This window comes from Arachis ipaensis, chromosome B05 (genome assembly GCF_000816755.2).
Source record: "Arachis ipaensis cultivar K30076 chromosome B05, Araip1.1, whole genome shotgun sequence".
Lineage (NCBI taxonomy): Eukaryota > Viridiplantae > Streptophyta > Magnoliopsida > Fabales > Fabaceae > Arachis > Arachis ipaensis.
Genome location: NC_029789.2, coordinates 136,256,439 through 136,277,630, shown reverse-complemented (window position 1 = coordinate 136,277,630; position 21,192 = coordinate 136,256,439). Strand labels below are relative to the sequence as shown.

At 36.8% G+C, this 21,192-nt stretch overlaps 2 protein-coding genes across 2 annotated transcripts in view; both read left to right on the top strand.

Annotated features, from left to right (window-relative positions):
* LOC110262589 lies at nt 443-2,168 on the top strand. Its single transcript, XM_021102918.1, has 4 exons — nt 443-477; nt 550-621; nt 824-861; nt 1,938-2,168. Coding segments are annotated over exons 1-4 (327 nt in total). The 5' UTR covers nt 443-476; the 3' UTR covers nt 2,154-2,168.
* LOC107641245 (syntaxin-23-like) overlaps nt 13,582-21,192 on the top strand; it is a 13,606-nt gene continuing 5,995 nt past the window's right edge. Inside the window, exons 1-2 of the mRNA XM_016344743.1 lie at nt 13,582-13,626; nt 14,031-14,156. Of these exons, the coding sequence (XP_016200229.1) occupies nt 13,582-13,626; nt 14,031-14,156 (171 nt within the window). The remainder of the gene's footprint in view (nt 13,627-14,030; nt 14,157-21,192) is intronic.

Here is a 21,192-nt window from a genome sequence, read left to right as displayed (position 1 = left end):
AGTTTCAGTATTGTGTTTGGCGTAGAAGTGTACAAGACTGAATTATATCTAGGCCTGGCAGCATGGACCCTATCCGTGGGTACCCAACCCGACCCAACCCGGTCGGGTAGGGTTGCCAACCCGATCCGCTGCGGAGCGGGTAGGGTGCGGGTTGAGCCTCAACCCTACCCGCACCCTCCATAATATGTATTATATATGTTTAAAAATGTTACATATGGGAGTTGAACCAAGGACCTTAAGCATGTGCAAAAGGCTCCTGGCCACTGAACCAAATTTATAAATTTGTAAACTTTACTTATTAAATTTATCAAAACTTTACAAAAGAAGGAGAGATCAATTCAAAAGCAAGAGCAACCCTCAGTCAAACAAATAAACGGTGTCGTTGTATGTTTAGGGTTGAAATAAAGAAAAGAAGCAGCCTTCAGTCCTTCACTTTCTCCTCTTCGAACCATGGAAGCCTTCGCACACTAAGCCCTAGCCCCTTCGCCGAACAGCTTCGTCTTCGTCTCACTCACCGTCTTCGTCTGCACTTTGGGTGTTCGTCGTCTTTGCCTGTCTTCTGCTCGCCGTCGTCCTCGTCTGTCCTCTGCTCGCGTCGTCGTCTTTGTTTGGTCGCCGAAGGTCAGCACTGCCTGCTCACTGCTTTCTGTTCTTCATTTTTTTTATTTTTTCATGCGCTCTGTTTCTGGGTTTCTGCTCACTGCTCTGTTCTCTCTTTTTTAACTGCTCACTGCTCTGTTCTTCGTTTTGTTGTGTTAGGGTTTTTGTGTTTGTGCTACTTGTTATTGAACTGTGTTGTGATTTTGTGTTTGTGTTTGTGCAGATTCATCTGGTGATTCTGCTGGCCGCCTCAAATCGAAGGTCAGTGCTTGCTCACTTGTTCTTCACTTTTTTAATTTTGTTAATGCTTTGCTTGGTATTCTACTGTGCTACTGTTTTGTGGGTGGGGTGTGATTATTTTGGGTTCTTCATTCAGATCGAAAGTTTTACTAAGATTAATATAAACATTGCAACATGAATGATGGTCCAGCTTTAATTTATTCTGTCATATATTTAAATGTGGCATTAAAAAATAGAATGACTTTGAATAAACACTTTTGTAGGTTTATTAGTTTGAAAATGGCAGCAGAGATCTGAAAATTAAAGAGATTATTCCATTAAGAAATAATTAATAAAGTTTGAAACGATATGACATGAATGCATGTTTCCTTCTTTCAAATTTTTTAGTTTTCCAAATATATTATATATGTTAAATATGGGTATTAAAGAAATGTTGAATTTAACTGCCACTTAATTTTTTAAATATACTTTTGGATTTTTCTGTCAATTTGGAACTATCTATTTGTTTTTTTAGCCCCTAGCTGGAAATCATGCACAAATTAAATCATTGAATTATGGATAATTTAATACCATTTACCAATTGAATTGACCTTTCACAATTAAAAATCAAGGTACATGGACTTACATCATAATTGAGTGGTTGAATTAGTGAAAGATGCTTAAACTGCTTTGTATAGTGATGTGCTGTTTTGTGTAGCTTACCATGTTGTTATGTGCTGCATCGTGCTTGTTTTTTCCTGTATGTTATCGCCATTTATGTATCTGCATCTTCTTCACTGAATCTGAGTTGTACTAGTCCTTTTTATTATCATTTTTCTTGTGGATTAAATGGGAAAATGTTGACTGCAATTGAATTATGGAGGATTAATTTGGATACTTTGTAGTTGTGCTTTTTATGTTATAGACTTAGCTATTTTTCTAATGGAAGTTAAGTTGATATAGAAAGGAACTTGCTTTTTTCTTTTTATTTTATTTTATATGTGTGTGTGTAAATTGTATATCTGATTATCTGTACAAAGTGTATTTAAACATGTCACACACACACACACACACACACACACACACACACACACACACATATATATATATATTTGTAGGGAATTCACTTCGAAATGTCAAGTACCAATATGGATGTAGTGGCACAAGATGTGGCTGCAGAAGAACAACAACAAGAACCTCCGGTGGAAGCAACTGCTAATTTTGTTCCAGATGAGTCCGCTTCGATTGAAAATAGCAACAAATCGAGTGTGAAGAGTGTTTATTGGCAATACTTTACTCGATTTCAAGAGGAAAAAGATTGGAAGGCAAAATGAAACCATTGCAAATCTATTATTGGAGCCAATCCAAGAAATGGAACTACAAATTTGAAGAATCACGTGCTCCACTATTGTAAAAGGATTAAATTAGCAAACTCTAGGCAATCAACAATTGCTAATTCATTATCTAAACATGCAAGAAGTGCTGTGGATGCTTTTGTATTTGATCCATCTTATACAAGAAGGTGTATTGCCAAGGCCATATGTATGCATGAGTACCCTTTATCTTTTGTGGAACATGTTGGAATGAAGGAAGTATATGCATCAATGCAACCAACTTTCAAGGTGCCTAGTCGAAACAACAATTAAGAAGGACATTTTTGAAATGTATGAGTTGGAGAAGCTTAACATGACTAAGCTAATGGATGGAAATGATAGTCGAGTAGCAGTTACAATCGACATGTGGACTTCCAACCAAGAAAAAGGATACATGGTTGTCACGACACACTACATTGATAGTTCATGGATTTTGCAAATGCGCGTATTAAGGTAATCTTCTAAATTATACTTCTAGTAATTGATATGACTTTTAATATTTTTTTACTTGAAATTAATTTTCCTTTTAGATAATAATTGAAATATATTTTTGAACACTTTTCAGTTTTACTTATGTTCCCGCTCCTCATACGAGTGAAGTGCTCTCGAATGCATTAATGAAAATTTTGTTAGAGTAGAACATAGATAGAAAATTGTCAACTATTACATTGGATATTGCTCTACTAATGATGCTATGGTTGATGAGTTGTTGGGGCGCTTAGATTCAAAATATTTGTTGTTGGGGGGTTCCATGTTGCATATGCGTTGTTGTGCTCATATCTTGAACCTAATTGTGAAAGATGGTCTAAATTTGGTTAAGGAGAGTGTGGAAAAAATTCGTGGCAGTGTGGTGTATTGGACTTCAACCCCTAAAAGACATGAAACCTTTGTGAGTTGGTGTAGTAAGTCAAATGTTCAATTTACAAAAAAATTAGCTCTTGATTGTCCAACTAGATGGAACTCCACTTATGTGATGTTAGAGATTGCATGGTTGTATCGAAATGTGTTTCGACAAAAGGATCCTAATTACAAAAGTTTGCCAAGCAATGAGGAGTGGGACCTTGCTAAAGAAATTTGTGGTAAATTAAAGTTGTTTTATAATGTGACACAATTATTTTCTGGTACTCAAGTTCCAACAGCCAACATTTATTTTAACAAAGTATGTGATATAAATGTTGCCTTGAAAATATGGTCTGCATCTCCAAATCCACTTATTAGTAATATGGCATGTAGTATGAGGGTAAAATTTGATAAGTATTGGGAAGAAATTCATGGCATGATGGGTGTTGCTGTCATTCTAGATCCTAGGTATAAGCTTGCTAGGCTTGAGTATAAATTCTCAATGTTATGTCAAAATCAAGATGAGTGCTTAAGTAAGATTGAGAGGATCAAACAGATATGCTATGACTTGCTTCATGAATACCAACAGAATCCGTCTAATTCAAGTAATGCATTTGAGGATTCTACACAAGAGCTACAGATGAATGCAGAGCAAGATGATGATGATGCTTACCATTTGTATATTAGACAAAAGAAGAGGGAAAAGGGTTCATTTGTGAAGACTGAATTTGATCATTACATAGAGGAAGATGTTCATCCTTTGAGTGCCGACTTTGATATTTTATCTTGGTGGAAAGTGAATGGAGCTAGATTTCCAACACTTCAAAGAATTGCGAGAGATATATTTGCTATCCATGTATCTACAGTTGCTTCTGAGTCTTCTTTTAGCACAAGTGGTCGAGTAATTGCTCCTCATCGTGGTAGTCTTCATGAAGATACTGTGGAAGCTCTTATGTGTAATCAAAACTGGTTGTGGGCAGCATATCGTCAAAGAGGTTATTTATGGTTTAACTTTTCTATTTGTTTATGGTAATATTAAATTTATATATAGATTGATTAATAAATAAATTATTATCTTTGATTTTTAGGTGAAAAACCTTATTATCAAACTGCAAATGATGATGATTATGATGCTGTATCTGAAGTCATAGACTAGTGATGGTGTTGTTGCAACAAACGGAATGCTCATGGAGACATGAAATTAAATAATTTTATTTATGTTTATGTTATTTACTTAGACAAAGACTTTTATGTGTAATTTAATATTTGATGGTTATGTTGTGTATGAGATACTTGTGTTATTTGTGGGATAATTTATGTTGTTTGAATACTTGTGTTATTTGATGGTTATGTTGTGTATGAGATACTTGTGTCATTATAATATTTCTTTTTGTCAACCCGCGGGTAGGGTCGGGTACCCGTGGGTTGAGTGCAGGTAAGGTTAGGGTTGGGTATTTCTCAACCCGCGGGTAGGGTTAACCCAACCCTACTATACCCGTTGCCACCCCTAATTATATCTCAGTATCCTGTTTGGTTTGAAATAAAACTAGAGACTGAAATGTTTGAAATTACAAGAATACCCTTAAATTTAAAATGCAAGCCTAACTCGAATGCAATTTTAATTTTTCAAAAATCAAATGTGGTGCCCTAACCCAATCCAGCTCCTTTCTCCTCTCCCCTGAAATTTTTGCCCAATTAAATCTTCCGGTCTTCCCCGCCGCCGGTAGCAATGCCGAGGATCCCGAGCGACGACGGCGCGTCTGCAAGTCTTAGCGGTTCACAATCACGTCTGCAAGTCTCTCAGGGTCGTGTTGTTGCTGAGGTTTGTGCGCCTCTGGGTCTGCGTCACCGCCATCACCACCGTCTCGAAGCTGTTTCTCTCGTCTCCGCTCTTTCTCTCTCAACGGACCTGGCATCCTCTGTTTACGGATGCCGTGCAATCCTGGTAAGTACAAAATTTTTCCATTTTACCTTATTTACTTGTTACTTTTATGAAGTTCAATGTTGATAATTTGGTATAGCATTTGTTTAAAAATTAATCTGATTTTAAGTAATTATTTAGAATTTTGCAGATAATATATTTTTTGTTATACTGATTTGGCCTCATATGGATAAAATTTTCAGAATTCCTCATTTTCTAATTTGCCCTCATTTGCTTAAAACTTCTGATTTCTGCTTCATCATTTGTTTAAAATTTCTGAATTTGTGATTGCTGATTTTTTATTTGTCCTCATTTACTTTAAATTTCTGATTTCTACTTGGTAATTTTTTTTAAATTTCTGAAGTTGTGATTGCTGATTTCTAATTTCCCATATTTGCTTTAAATTTTTTATTTCTGCTTGATCATTTGTTTAAAATTTCTAAATATGCCTCGTTTGCATTGTTTGTGTTTTAGATGCTGTGAACTTGAACTTCACTTTAAAGTTACACTTATGATGCAGTGCATGGCTATTTGTGTTGTTAGTTCACAAACTTGCTGGCTTAGTTTAGCTTACATGCCATGACTCATGAGCATGCATTTACAATTGGCTCTTTCAGAGGATAAAACAGGGGCCTTTTGATTTGATGAGCTAATTCATTTACATGGTCATCTTTAATTTTTTTCCCTTTGTAGTTTGTATAGCTAGCTCGCCACAAATCAGTGGCCTATGATATATATAGGGTAAGCTTTTTTATATAAGTTTTTTAACATTACCTGGGTTCATACTAATATTGCATCTATATTCTTGATCTTAAGACTTAATTATATAATATGCCGTTTGGACTTTAGACATCCCTTATTTTAGATGTTGTGAATTTGAACTTCACTTTAAAGTTACACTTGATTTTTTTATCGCTGTTTTGATTTTTTATTACTCTCACGGGTACAGTAGCCTATTTAACAATGGCATCTACAAGTAGAAGACTCATAATTGGTTCCCTACGGTAGCGACAGTTCTAATGTAATGGGTGAACATTTTTGCGAGTGTGGTTTAAGAACTTCGTTACAAGTCTTAAACACTATTGCCAACCCAGGTAGAAAGTATTATGCATGTCCTGTAAGATAATGTGGATGGTTTAGATGGGCAGGTCTGTCTAATCAATGTCCAAGTATCCAACATTCTAAAAAAGTTGCAAATGATCCCTCTTGTGATTTTAGTTCCAATTTGAAGTTGATCGAACGAGTTGAAAAACTGCAGAATAAAATTGTATTTTTTTAAATTGTTAGCGTTCTTTCAACTTTTTGGTTTTGTAGTTTGTATTGCTCTGATCATAGTATTGTTTTTTAAGTTCTAGTATGAAATTTGGATTGATAGGCATATGGACAAATTGTATAAATTAGTTTGCAAGCAATGAAATGCTCTATCCTTCTTACTATTGCAATTCATGAACAGAATTATAATTTGTGTCATTGTCACTTGTTTTAAATAGTGAGCAACCCATGCATTTGGTGGTAACAACATAGGCAAATACTGTTGTGCAAAGGAAAAAACTTTGTGAGCAACCCTTGCATAGAAATACTGTTGTGCAAAAGACACAACTTTGCAAGCAACCCATGCGGAACCTGGTAAATAGAACAAACCTTTTTCCCTCCTTGCAGGCTCCTGGATTCCGTCAACAAAAACAAATGCTAAATAACACATACATTAAATTTAGTAATGCTTAAACTCATTATGTTGAAATGTTTTGTGCTAAATAACACAATTAATACCATAATATTATATTAAGCATCAATTCACATACTCAATACATACCAAAAGACAAGCAATATCATCTTATCCAGCCAAATGTATACCAAATGACAAGCAAAATCAATACCGTTTTAACCATCTAATGCATACCAAAACATTATAACTAAGTTCCAACATAATATACTAAATCACAACAAGTTTCGATCACACATTATAAACTTTAAATAATGGAACGCAAAGGGCAATCTTCTATGAATCTGACAAGTCACAGAAGTGAGCACACACATTCAGACTCTCAGAAAACTTCAATACAAGCTTTACCACCTCATTATCACCGAACCCAAATTGTGTAAGCTTTTCATCGACCTTAAACTTCTCATTCACCCCAACGATAGCATCAGCAAGTAATTGGGCATTCTTCCTTTGGTCAGCGGAGGCTTGCTGGATATGCTTAACCACGCTCTCTAAAACATCAACTTGCTTCCTCTTCTTCCCATAACGCATTGTGCTTCCTCTACTTGCACCAGCTTCAGAGTATGAGGTTTGTCCTTGCATTGTTTTCCCTTCGTTGATGTTTGGATTTGGAGACATTTCAGAGTCATCAAAACCTTGAGTCTAGTCTTCAATCTCTTCATTAACTTATTCCTTTGCGTCAAAACCACTTATTGCACCTACTCCCATGGCTCTATCCTTACCGAATGTACCCTCCAGCCGGTAAAACAAAGGGAACGACTTGCCAAGAGTATAGAATTTGGTTGGATGTGACTGCGACAAAAAAAGAGGATTGTAGTGAGTATATAAAAAAAAAGTGACAAGTCATTCAAGTAAGGATAAAATCACACACGACCTTCATCCACACATCAAGGACATCTTTGCTATCAACTTTGACACATTATTTTTCAAAATTTTAGCCAAATCCACTGCATACAAATATCTCAGAGGCGTACTGATACTTCTCTTTCAACCGCTTATGCTTATTCTTGCAATGTTTGGCAGCTAGGGTACATGTAAGGAAGGCCTCCAACATCTTTAAAGCTAGTTTCTTAAAAGTTTCGGGTTTGAATTGACCACAATCAACCCTTTGAACATCTACAACGAACTCTTCCATAAAGCCAATAAATGCATCAGTCTCTTCATCACTCCATATACGTTTGTTGTCCATTATCACCTAAGAAGAAGTTTAACATAATAACTATAAACAATTACAATAAGTGTAAATAATAACCATAAACAGTTACAATAAGTGTAAAAAACAACCATAAAACAGTTACAATAAGTGTAAACAATAACCACAAACAGTTACGATAACCATAAACAATAGTTGCTATTACAATGTTTCGATTCACAACAAGACTTATAAACACAAATTAAGCTATTACAACACAAATTAAGCTATTACTTCTCCGTACGACTAGTTCGCCATTCTTCAGACATCCCAGTTGCTATGTTGTCACGCGATTGTGTTCACTCGTTCGTATTTTCAACCACATCAATCATCTTATTCGGTGCCTCCTCTCTATCAGGCAAAAATTCATCTAATATGTTACTTTGCTCCTCCGGATCTATATCTATATTCTTTCGAATAAAGTTTTGCAACAAAAAACAAGCAACAATTATTTGACTTTATGTCTTTAGAGGGTAAACGCTAGGAATTCTTAAGACTGGTCATCTTTTCTTGAGCAAACCAAAATATCGCTCAATAATATTCCCAGCAGAAGAATGAACCATATTAAAATATTCTTAGTAATTGCGAGATGCACGTGTTTCTTAGACTCACTCTCTAATATGATATCGATTGCCTTTATACGGTTCTAGAAATCCAGGACCATTTGTATAACCAGCATCAACTAAATAATAATTACCTATAGACAAGTAATACAAACATCGTAAGCTTAACTATCGTGAACTTAAGCTATCTTTATAGGCCAAAATCTAAAAGTGGCATAATTACCGTGGGGTATCTTAAGACTATTACGACAAGTGATTGCATCTCGAAGTATTCGTGAATTAGATGCCGATCCCTCCCATCCACTGAGTACATAAACAAAGCCCCTCTCCCGGTTACACACTCCTAAGACGTTGGTATAGATTTTACCCTTTTTTGTTTGATATCTTGATTTTTCATACTCGGGGACTGTCACCTCTATATAAGTGCCATCTAATGCTCCCAAGAAATCTTATAATCCATAGAAAATTATGATACTCATATAGAAAATCCTTCCGGCTGAAAAACAAATTATACACATAATCCACTAAGCTATACCTTAAACCTTCTCCATATGGGATCCATGCAATCCTCTTTAACTGGTAAGGCCTTGGCGACCAGATGCTTTGGATACGTATTATAACATTTAAAACCTTATTGAAATACATACTAACTGTTTCTTCGGACCTACAAAATCTAACCTGTAGATTACGTTTTTTTTTTTGTGATGCGCTAAGATAATTAAAAAGTTGCAACTTGCTCCGGTAGGCTTACTTGACCATCCTCTTTAAGTCCTTGAACTTGGAGCAACTCACATAAATTAGCAATGGTATTTGTGCTCATTCTCAACTCCCAAATACAATTTCTATCACCCTCGCCAACAATATGTTCTAAAGCATCACGTCTAATTCTACTATTCATTATTCCGCCTAACGACACTTGCCCACTACTTCTATCCCTAAAGTAAACAAATAATGTAAGAACAAAGAAAAATATCAAATCATCATGCCTGAATCTCATCTCTTCATTAAAAGACACGCATCGCTTAATAATTTCTGACCGTTCTATTTCTTCCTATCAGAGTCATTCATTAAAAAAAAGCATAAACATTCAATTTAATCTAAAACTTCTCATGCAAACTATTCTTTATCTTCTTAAAACCAAAAAGAAGAATAAAAAACTAGAAAAAAACATATAACTTTATTCACTTCTTAATTTTATTTTAGTTTCAATTGGTTTGACAAAATGAAGAAGCAAGCCAAAATTCAAAACAAATAAATAATAAAATTGCACAGCAACACAGGTAGGGGTGTAAGTTACCGAACTGGACCGAAAAATACCGCAAAACCGAACCAAAAATTACAACAACCGAATGAAAAACCGAAAAACCATTTTTTTGGTTTTTTTCGAATTAAACCGATCGGTTCGGTTTGGTTTTCGGTTGGTTTGGTAGAAACCGAACTGAACCGAACCGAGGCAGATGTGGTCTAGTGGCTATTTTTACTGGTTTACCCTTAGTTTAACCTAGGTATAAAAGCTTAAATCTGAAACCCCTTCACCCTCTTCCCCTTTCACTCGCGCAGCCCTCACTCACACAGACACCCACTTTCCCTTCCATCTTCCATTCTTCCTCCTCCATGCGGCCATGACTGAGAGAATGAGAGGTTGAGAGAGCCAGAGAGCCAGAGAGCATCATCCACCATCAAGGAAGCCCTCCACCGTCGCTTGAAGCCGTCGCAAGTCATCCATTCATCTCCGACGCAGACTCGCAGGCGTAGCAAAGAGCAGCATATTATCTTTTGGGCTTTAGATACTATTTTATTTGGGCTTAAGGGTTTAATGGGTGCCATGCTCAAATATAAATAGACCTTCAGGGTTTTGGTCCCCAATATACCAAAGCCGCCTTTGTTATTCTTTCTCCATCAAAAGAGTTGCAGTTCAGCCACCTAGGAATACAGAAGGCTTTGGTTGAGGAAGATCGAAAGAACCACAAGATCCAAACTCTTCTGATCGTATGATTCATGTTTATGAATTCAGGTACGCTTTCGCATTATGTTATGTTATATTTTTGATGATTCGATATGGATGATCTGGGTTAATAAAATTAATTTATTCCAACAAGTGATATCAGAGCCATCCATAATTTGATCACCAAAAATATTTAATTTTATTTTCTATTGAATCAATATATAGATCGATGTATACGTGTATTCCTTACATTATGATATTGGATATATAAAAATATACATATGTATGTATTATGTGAGCGACTGTGCGTGTGTGTATATATATATGAATTTAGAATTGTTCCGATCCACAAGGCATATTATTGTGGCCATTTGGATTGCTTTTAAAGTTTTGGCCGTTTGTAACTTTATATATATGCATTATTAATTTGTTCGATTACATACATATATTATTGTGTGCTTGTTACGGTGAAATATAAGCATGCTATGGTTGCTTTATTTGTATATATATAAATTGATACTCATAAAGTTAATGATTTATTTTTTAAAACATTAATAGAGTATTATTGAATTATAATGTTTGATTTTAATTTTGACGGATCAAAATTTTTTTGGCACATAATTTTGTTTCAATGTTATAACTATGGTTTTTTTTAAGGTCGGAGAAAGACACCATTAAGATTTAATTCCTTTTGAAATTTAAATATTTTTTTGTTACAAACCAGTAACAATTTGGATTATTATACCCATTTATTATAAAGATTTGATTTTGGAATAAATTGATTGAACATTATGCTGCCAAAGTAGCCTCTTTTGTGAAAATTGATTTATTCAAAACATTAGGAATATGATGATATGTAATTCATGCGAATATTGGTCAGCCCAAAGGAAGGTCTATATTTGGCCAAATTACATACACATATTGATGGTAAATAAATATTTGGGTAACTGATTAAGAATAAAGTAATACTTATTATTTATGCAAACAATAATCGGCCCAAAGGAAGTTTATTGTTTGGCCAAATAATAAGCATTGCACACTTCTGTTTATTTTCTATTAATTATGCGGTCAATAATCGGCCCAAAGGAAGTTTATTGTTTGGCCAAATAATAAGCATTGCACACTTCTGTTTATTTTCTATTAATTATGCGGTCAATAATCGGCCCAAAGGAAGGTTATTGTTTGGCCAATTAATAGAAAATATATGCGGTAATAAATAGGTTGCGAAGTTTAAGTTTCCATGTGCGCATTAAGTCGGTCCAAAGAAAGGCTTAATGTGTGACAGGAATTTTGACAATATTTGATTACTGCAATGAGAGTATCACTTACAGTTAATTTTTCTATCCAAAGATTGAAAATTAATGTTGTGCTAGATATCTCAATATGGATTTTTACCCATTAATTAACTAATATTTACTGCATGTTCTTTTTTTTTTGTTCTAATCCAGAAACTATGACTTTAGCTACCAATGTTTTTGCACAAATTAGCAGTATTCCTATGCTGAATGGTTCAAACTTTAAAGTTTGGAAGGATACCATGGAGATTGTCCTCGGTTGTATGGATCTAGATATAGCTCTTCGAGAGGAGAAACCCACTTCCACTCCGGAAAACCTCAATGAGGTTAAAATAGAGAAGTGGGAGAGATCCAATCGAATGAGCATTATGATCATGAAACGCTCAATTCCTGAGGCGTTTCGGGGCTCAATTACTGAGGATAAAGATGCCAAACAGTTCCTGAAAGATGTTGAAAAATTCTTTACTAAGAATGAAAAGGCGGAGGCAAGTAGCCTTTTGAGCAAACTTGTCTCCGTGAGGTATAAAGGTAAAGGGAACATAAGGGAGTATATTATGGAAATGTCTCATCTTGCTTCAAAATTGAAAGCACTAAAGTTAGAGTTGTCTGAAGATTTACTCGTGCATTTCATTTTGATTTCTCTTCCTGCACACTTTGGGCAATTCAAAGTGAGTTATAACACTCTGAAGGACACTTGGTCCTTAAATGAGCTTATATCTCACTGTGTGCAAGAAGAAGAGAGGCTACAGCAAAATAAGACTGAAAGTGCTCACATGGCTTCATCTTCTTAGTATAAAAGAAAGCGTGATACTACTGCGGATGTGCCTTCTCAGCAGAAAAAGGCTAAGAAACAAGATCAAGTTTCAACTTGTTTCTTCTGTAAGAAGGTGGGACACATGAAGAAGGATTGTACCAAATATGCCACCTGGCGTGTAAAGAAGGGTATAATTCTTACTTTCGTTTGTTCTGAGGCTAGTTTAAGTTATGCACCTGTTGATACTTGGTGGGTAGATTCTGCTGCTACTACTCATGTAAGTGTTACTATGCAGGGTTGCCGGTGGAGCCGACCACCAAGTGATGCTGAAAGATACATCTATGTGGCAGACGACAATATAGTTGCAGTCGAAGCTATAGGAACCTTTAGATTATGTTCCACGAGTGGATTTTACTTGGATTTATTAGAGACATTTTATGTACCATCATTTAGACGGAATTTGGTTTCTATTTCTCGTTTGGACAAATCAGGTTATTTTTGTTCGTTCAGAGACAATAAAGTCAGTCTCTTCTATAATTCGAATAATATTTGCTCTGGTCATTTGGTGGATAATCTATATAGGCTTGACTTAAATTCCTATAATAATGAAATACTGCAAACGGGTACAAAACGAAAACTAAATGAGAATTCGGCATCATTATGGCACAAACGCCTAGGTCACATCTCTAAACAGAGAATTCAGAGGCTCGTGTCGGATGAAATTCTTGGACCCCCTAAATTTGGCGTACTTTGAAGTCTACATTGAGTGCATAAAGGGGAAAAGGACAAACGAAAGAAAATTAGGTGCCGAGAGAGCTAAAGATGTCTTAGAACTGATACATACCGATATATGTGGCCCATTCCCTACTGTCTCTTGGAATGGACAACGGTACTTTATTACGTTCATAGATAATTACTCTCGTTACGGGTATCTATATTTAATTCATGAAAAGTCCTAAGCCTTGGATGTTTTCAAGTCTTTCAAAGCTGAAGTTGAACTTCAACTTGGAAAGAAAATTAAAGCTGTCAAATCTAATCGTGGTGGTGAATACTACGGAAGATATGATGGTTCAGGTGAGCAACGTTCCAGGCCTTTTACTCTTTTCCTAGAGGAGTGTGGTATTGTTCCGCAATACACCATGCCAGCAAACCTAGCATGAATCGTGTTGCAGAGCGAATGAACCGAGCTCTTAAGGACATGGTGAGAAGTATGATTAGTCATTCTTCCTTGCCTGAATCACTCTGGGGAGAAGCCTTAAAAGACCGCAGTGTACATCCTTAATAGGGTGCCAAGCAAAGCAGTTAAAAAACCCCATATGAAATTTAGACTGGGAAAAAGCTCAGTATAAAGCATTTGCATATTTAGGGATGTCCAGCTGAGGCGCGACCTTATAGGCCGCATGAAAGAAAATTGGACTCAAGGACAATTAGTTGCTACTTTGTTGGTTACGCTGAGTGCTCACGGGGTACAAGTTTTACAATCCTGCATCAAGGTCTATTTTTGAAACGGAAAATGCGAGATTTCTTGAGGATGTTGAGTTTGGGGGGGAAGGAGATATTAGAAATGTTGCTTTTGATAAGGATTCTGTAACTGACAATGATTAGGTCTTTGTATCTATTATTGTTCAAGACACAGTTATAGTACAAGAGCACAATAAGAATCCTACTGTAGATCCAGTTACAGTACAAGAAAACAATGAGAATATCGTTGTTGCTCAAGATGCTGCTACAGTATAGGAAAATAATGAGAATCCTCCTCAATCCCAATCCATACAACAAGCTCAACAACCTCAAGAAGTGTCATTAAGGAGATCTAATAGAAAAGGAGAAAATCCATCTATGGTCTCAAACAAGCTTCCCATCAATGGTATCACAAGTTTCATCAAGTCATTACCTCATACGGTTTTGAGGTGAATATCATAGATGAGTGTGTATACCGCAAGTTCAGTGGGAGTAAATACATATTTTGGTCTTATGTGTTGATGACATTCTACTTGCCAATAATGATATAGGCTTGTTGCATGAAACTAAGAAATTTCTATCGAACAAATTCGAAATGAAAGATCTTGGTGATGCCTCTTTTGTATTAGGAATCGAGATACTAAGAGATCGTTCTCAAGGTATTCTTGGATTATCACAAAAGAACTATATCGAAAAGATTTTAAGTAGATATGGCATGAAAAATTGTAGACCAATGGACACACCCGTAGCTAAAGGAGACAAGTTCAGTCTCAAAGAATGCCCTAAAAATGATCTTGAGAGAACAACAATGCATGATAAACTTTATGCATCAGCACTAGGGAGTTTAATGTATGTTCAAGTCTACATACGTCCCGATATATCATTTATAGTGGGAATGTTGGGTAAATACTTGAGCAATCCAGGCATGAATCATTAGATAGTTGTTTAACGCGTAATGCGTTATCTAAAGAGAACAAACGATTACATGCTTATTTATTGGAGATTAGAAAATTTTGGAGATCATTAGGTACTCTGATTCCAATAACTTTATGAGTATCAATTTATATATATACAAATAAAGCAACCATAGCATGCTTATATTTCCCCGTAACAAGCACACAATATATATATATATATATATATATATATATATATATATATATATATATATATATATATATATGTATGTAATCGAACAAATTAATAATGCATATATATAAAGTTACCTAACTCTAATGTAAGGAATACACGTATACATCGATCTATATATTGATTTAATAGAAAATAAAATTAAATATTTTTGGTGATTAAATTATGGATGGCGCTGATACCTGATGAGCAAATATTTTATACGCTTTTTGGGGTTAATTTCATATAGTTTTTAGTGTGTTTTAGTTAGTTTTTAGTTTATTTTCAGTAGTTTTTAGGCAAAATTCATATTTCTGGACTTTACTATGAGTTTGTGTGTTTTTCTGTGATTTCAGGTATTTTCTGGCTGAAATTGAGGGAGCTTAGCAAAAATCTGATTCAGGCTGAAAAAGGACTGCTGATGCTGTTGGATTCTGACCTCCCTTCACTCAAAGTGAATTTTCTGGAGCTACAGAACTCCAAATGGCGCGCTTTCAATTGCGTTGGAAAGTAGACATCCAGGGCTTTCCAGCAATATATAATAGTCCATACTTTGCTCAAGAATATACGACGTAAACTGGCGTTCAACGCCAGTTCCATGTTGCTGTCTGGCGTCCAACGCCAGAAACAAGTTACAAGTTGGAGTTCAACGCCAGAAAAGGATCCAAAGCTGGCGTTGAACGCTCAAAACAGCCCTATGTACGTGATTAGCTTAAGTCTCAGTCCCAACACACACCAAGTGGGCCCCAGAAGTGGATTTCTGCACCATCTATCATAGTTTACTCATTTTCTGTAAACCTAGGTTACTAGTTTAGTATTTAAACAACTTTTAGAGATTTATTTTGTATCTCATGATATTTTAGATCTGAACTTTGTACCTTTTGATGGCATGAGTCTCTAAACTCCATTGTTGGGGGTGAGGAGCTCTGCTGTGTCTCAATGAATTAATGCAAGTATTTCTATTTTCCATTCAAACATGCGTGTTCCTATCTAAGATATTCATTCGCACTTCAATATGAATGTGATGAACGTGACAATCATCATCATTCCTCGGTGACAGCGCACCTGGACCTTTTTCACTGAGAGGACGGATGGAAGCCATTGACAACGGTGATCCACCAACACACAGCTTGCCATAGGAGGAACCTTGCGTGCGTGAAGAAGAAGACAGGGAGAAAGTAGAGATTCAGAAGACAAAGCATCTCCAAAACTCCAACATATTCTCCATTGCTGCATACCAAGTATTTATTTTATGTTACCTTGTTCATTTGCAAGTCAACTGATAATTATAATTGACCTCCTAACTGAGATTTACAAGATAACCAGAGATTGCTTCAAACCAACAATCTCCGTGGGATTCGACCCTTACTCACGTAAGGTATTACTTGGACGACCCAGTGCACTTGCTGGTTAGTGGTACGAGTTGTAAAAAGTGTGATTTACATTTCGTGCACCAAGTTTTTGGCGCCGTTACCGGGGATTGTTCGAGTTTGAACAACTGACGGTGAATCTTGTTGCTTAAATTAGGAAATTTTTTTCTTTTGAGTCAGAGTCTTTTATTTTCTTTTCAAAAATTTTTCAAAAATAATAATTTCTCTATTAAATTTTGTGCCAAATTTTAAGTTTGGTGTTTTCTTGTTGATTTCCCTTTGGTTTTCAAAAATTTTAGTTTGGTTTTCTAAAAATTTTAAGTTTGGTGTTCTTGTGAGTCTTCAAAGTGTTCTTGAGTTTTCCTTGTGTCTTGATCTTAAAATTTTTAAGTTTGGTGTTCCTTGGTGTTTTGCCTCAAAATTTTCAAAAACAAGGAGCATTAGATCTAAAAATTTTAAATCTTGTGCTATCTTATTGTTTTTCTCTCTCCTCTTTAAATTCAAAAATATCTTTTCTCTCTATTTTAAAGCAAATTTTCGAAATTTACTTTTAAAATTCAGATTTTTATTTCAAAATTTAAAATCTTTTTCAAAAATCATCATATCCTTTTCAAAACTTCCTAACCACTTTCTCTCTCCTCAATTTTTTCGAAAATTTTCAACCATTTTTATTTATTTTATTTTAATTTATTTCATTTTCGAAATAAATAAATAAATAAATAAATAAAAATAAATTTTTTATTTTACATCATCTCCCTTTCTCCACCATGGATCTAAGTGGAAATGAACAGTCCAGGAGGACTCTGGGGTCATATGCTAACCCCTCTACTGCTTCATATGGGAGTAGTATCTGCATACCCTCCATTGGAGTCAGTAGCTTTGAGTTGAATCCTCAGCTCATTATCATGGTGCAGCAAAGTTGCCACTATTCCGGTCTTCCACAGGAAGAACCTACAGAGTTTCTGGCACAGTTTCTACAGATTGCTGACATAGTGCATGATAAGAAAATAGATCAGGATGTCTACAGATTATTACTGTTTCCATTTGCTGTAAAAGACCAAGCCAAGAGGTGGTTAAATAACCAACCTAAGGCTAGCATAAGGACATGAAAACAGCTGATAGAAAAATTCCTGAATCAATACTTTCCCCCAAAACGGATGACACAGCTAAGGCTAGACATCAGCAAACAAAGCAGCAGTTGTCAAAACAAATAACAGAAGAATGCCAAGCAGTTCAATTAAGAAGTGGGAAAGCACTAAATACCCCACTTCCAGGCAGCAGGAAACTAAGAAATGAGCAAACCACCCAAAATCCATCTGAGGACAGTAAGAGCCCAGGGAAAAATAATTCTAGCGCTAAAACGCCAGAAGTTGGGTGGAAGGCTGGCGTTGAACTCCCAGACCATGCTCAGGACTGGCGTTCAACGCCAGGAATAAGCAAGGATCTGGCGTTGAACGCCCAAAAGAAGCATAGTTCTGGCGTTCAAATGCCAAGAACAGATGAGGAGCTGGCGTCTAACGTCACTCCAGCTTTTAACTCTGGCACTCAATTGCCAGTGAGGGATCAGACACACACAAGTGCTGATAACAACCCATCTAAAAAGGCTGCTTCAACCACTTCTATAGGAAATAAACTTACAGCAACTAAGGTTGAGGAATATAAAGCCAAGATACCTTATCCTCAAAAACTCCGCCAAGAGGAGCAGGATAAGCAATTTGCTCGCTTTGCAGATTATCTCAGGACTCTTGAAATAAAGATTCCATTTGCAGAGGCACTTGAGCAAATACCTTCTTATGCCAAATTCATGAAAGAGATCTTGAGTCGTAAGAAGGATTGGAGAGAAACTGAAAGAGTTCTCCTCACTGAAGAATGCAGTGCAGTCATTCTGAAAAGCTTTCCTGAAAAGCTTAAAGATCCTGGGAGTTTTCTGATACCATGCACATTAGAAGGTAATTGCACCAAGACAGCTTTATGTGATCTTGGGGCAAGCATCAACCTAATACCTGCATCCACTATCAGAGAGCTTGGTTTAACTGAAGAAGTTAAACCAACCCGGATATGTCTCCAACTCGCTGATGGCTCCATTAAATACCCATCAGGCGTGATTGAAGACATGATTGTCAGAGTTGGGCCATTCGTCTTTCCCACTGACTTTGTAGTGCTGGAAATGGAGGAGCACAAGAGTGCTATTCTTATTCTAGGAAGACCCTTCCTAGCAACTGGACGAACTTTCATTGATGTCCAACAGGGGGAAATAACCCTGAGAGTCAATGATGATGAGTTTAAGTTGAATGCTGTCAAAGCTATGTAGCATCCAGACACATCAAAAGACTGCATGAAAGTTGATCTTATTGACTCTTTGGTAGAAGAGATCAACATGGCTGAGAGTCTCGAATCAGAGTTGGAAGACATCTTTAAAGATGTTCAGCCTGATTTGGAGGATTCAGAGGAAATGAAAGAGCCTATGAAATTTCCTCTGGAAGAGGAAAAACCTCCTAAACCCGAGCTCAAACCATTACCACCATCCCTGAAATATTCATTTCTGGGAGAAGGTGACACTTTTTCAGTGATCATAAGCTCTGCCTTAAATCTACAGGAAGAGGAAGAACTGATTCAAGTGCTAAGGACACACAAGACAGCTCTTGGGTGGTCTATAGGTGACCTTAAGGGCATAAGCCCAGCTAGATGCATGCACAAAATCTTATTGGAGGATAATGCTAAACCAGTGGTTCAACCACAGAGGCAGCTAAATCCAGCCATGAAGGAAGTGGTGCAGAAAGAGGTCACCAAATTACTGGAGGCTGGGATTATTTATCCTATTTCTGATAGCCCCTGGGTGAGCCCTGTTCAAGTTGTCCCCAAAAAGGGAGGCATGACAGTGGTTTATAATGAAAAGAATGAACTGGTTCTTACAAGAACAGTTACAGGGTGGCGCATGTGTATTGACTACAGAAGGCTCAATACAGCCACCAGAAAGGATCATTTTCCTTTGCCATTCATAGACCAGATGCTAGAAAGATTGGCAGGTCATGATTATTACTGCTTTTTGGATGGCTACTCAGGCTATAACCATATTGCAGTAGATCCCCAGGATCAAGAGAAAATAGCATTCACATGTCCATCCGGAGTGTTTGCCTATAGAAGGATGCCATTTGGGCTGTGTAATGCGCCTGCAATCTTCCAGAGATGTATGCTCTCTATTTTCTCTGATATGGTGGAAAAATTTCTGGAAGTCTTCATGGATGACTTCTCAGTATATGGAGACTCATTCAGCTCCTGTCTTGATCACCTGAAACTAGTTCTGAAAAGATGCCAAGAGACCAACCTGGTTTTAAACTGGGAAAAATGTCACTTTATGGTGACTGAAGGGATTGTCCTTGGGCATAAAATTTCAAACAAGGAAATAGAGGTGGATCAAGCAAAAATAGAGGTAATTGAAAAATTACCACCACCTGCCAATGTTAAGACAATCAGAAGCTTTCTGGGGCATGCAGGATTCTATAGGAGGTTTATAAAGGATTTTTTAAAAATCGCAAAACCTCTGAGCAATCTGCTAGCTGCTGACACGCCATTTGTGTTTGACACAGAGTGTTTGTAGGCATTTGAAACGCTGAAAGCCAAGCTGGTCACAGCACCAGTTATTTCTGCACCAGACTGGACATTACCATTTGAGCTAATGTGTGATGCCAGTGATCACGCCATTGGTGCAGTACTGGGACAGAGGCATGACAAGCTTCTGCATGTCATTTATTATGCTAGCCGCATTTTAAATGATGCCCAGAAAAATGACACAACCACAGAAAAAGAATTACTTGCCGTGGTTTATGCCATTGACAAGTTAAGATCATACTTAGTAGGATCAAAGGTGATTGTGTATACTGACCATGCTGCCCTTAAATATCTACTCACAAAGCAGGATTCAAACCCCAGGCTCATAAGATGGGTGTTGCTTCTGCAAGAGTTTGATATAGAAATAAGAGACAGAAAAGGGACAGAGAACCAAGTGGCTGATCATCTGTCCCGGATAGAGCCAGTAGAAGGGACGTCCCTCCCTTCTCTTGAGATCTTTGAGACTTTTCTGGATGAGCATTTATTTGCCATTCAGGAAGCACCATGGTTTGCAGACATTGCGAACTATAAAGCTGCAAGGTTTATACCCAAAGAGTACAACAGGCAACAAAAGAAAAAATTAATTACTGATGCAAAGTACTACTTGTGGGATGAACCCTATCTCTTTAAGAGATATGCAGACGGAATAATCCAGAGATGTGTGCCTAGAGAAGAAGCACAGAGGATCCTATGGCATTGCCATGGATCACAATATGGAGGCCATTTCGGAGGTGAGCGGACAGCCACCAAGGTCCTCCAATGTGGTTTCTATTGGCCCACACTCTATAGAGATTCCCGAGAGTTTGTATGTAACTGTGACAGTTAATCTGCCCCATGGTTACGCCATGCCTCAACAAGGAATCTTGGAGATTGAGTTGTTTGACGTATGGGGAATTGACTTCATGGGACCTTTCCCACCATCATACTCAAACACTTATATTCTGGTGGCAGTTGACTACGTATCAAAATGGGTAGAGGTCATTGCCACGCCCACCAATGATACTAAAACAGTGCTGAAGTTCCTCCAGAAATATATCTTCAGCAGGTTTGGTGTCCCCAGGGTACTAATCAGTGATGGGGGCACTCACTTCTACAACAAACAACTTTACTCTGCCATAGTCCGGTATGGGATTCGCCACAAGGTGGCGACCCCATATCATCCACAGACAAATGGGCAAGCTGAAGTCTCTAACAGAGAA

Coding starts and splice junctions, on each gene's coding strand:
- LOC110262589 (XM_021102918.1), top strand. Junction 622..823: donor TCTTTGTTTGGTCGCCGAAG/GTCAGCACTGCC, acceptor GTGTTTGTGCAG/ATTCATCTGGTGATTCTGCT. Junction 862..1,937: donor CTGGCCGCCTCAAATCGAAG/GTCAGTGCTTGC, acceptor ATATATTTGTAG/GGAATTCACTTCGAAATGTC.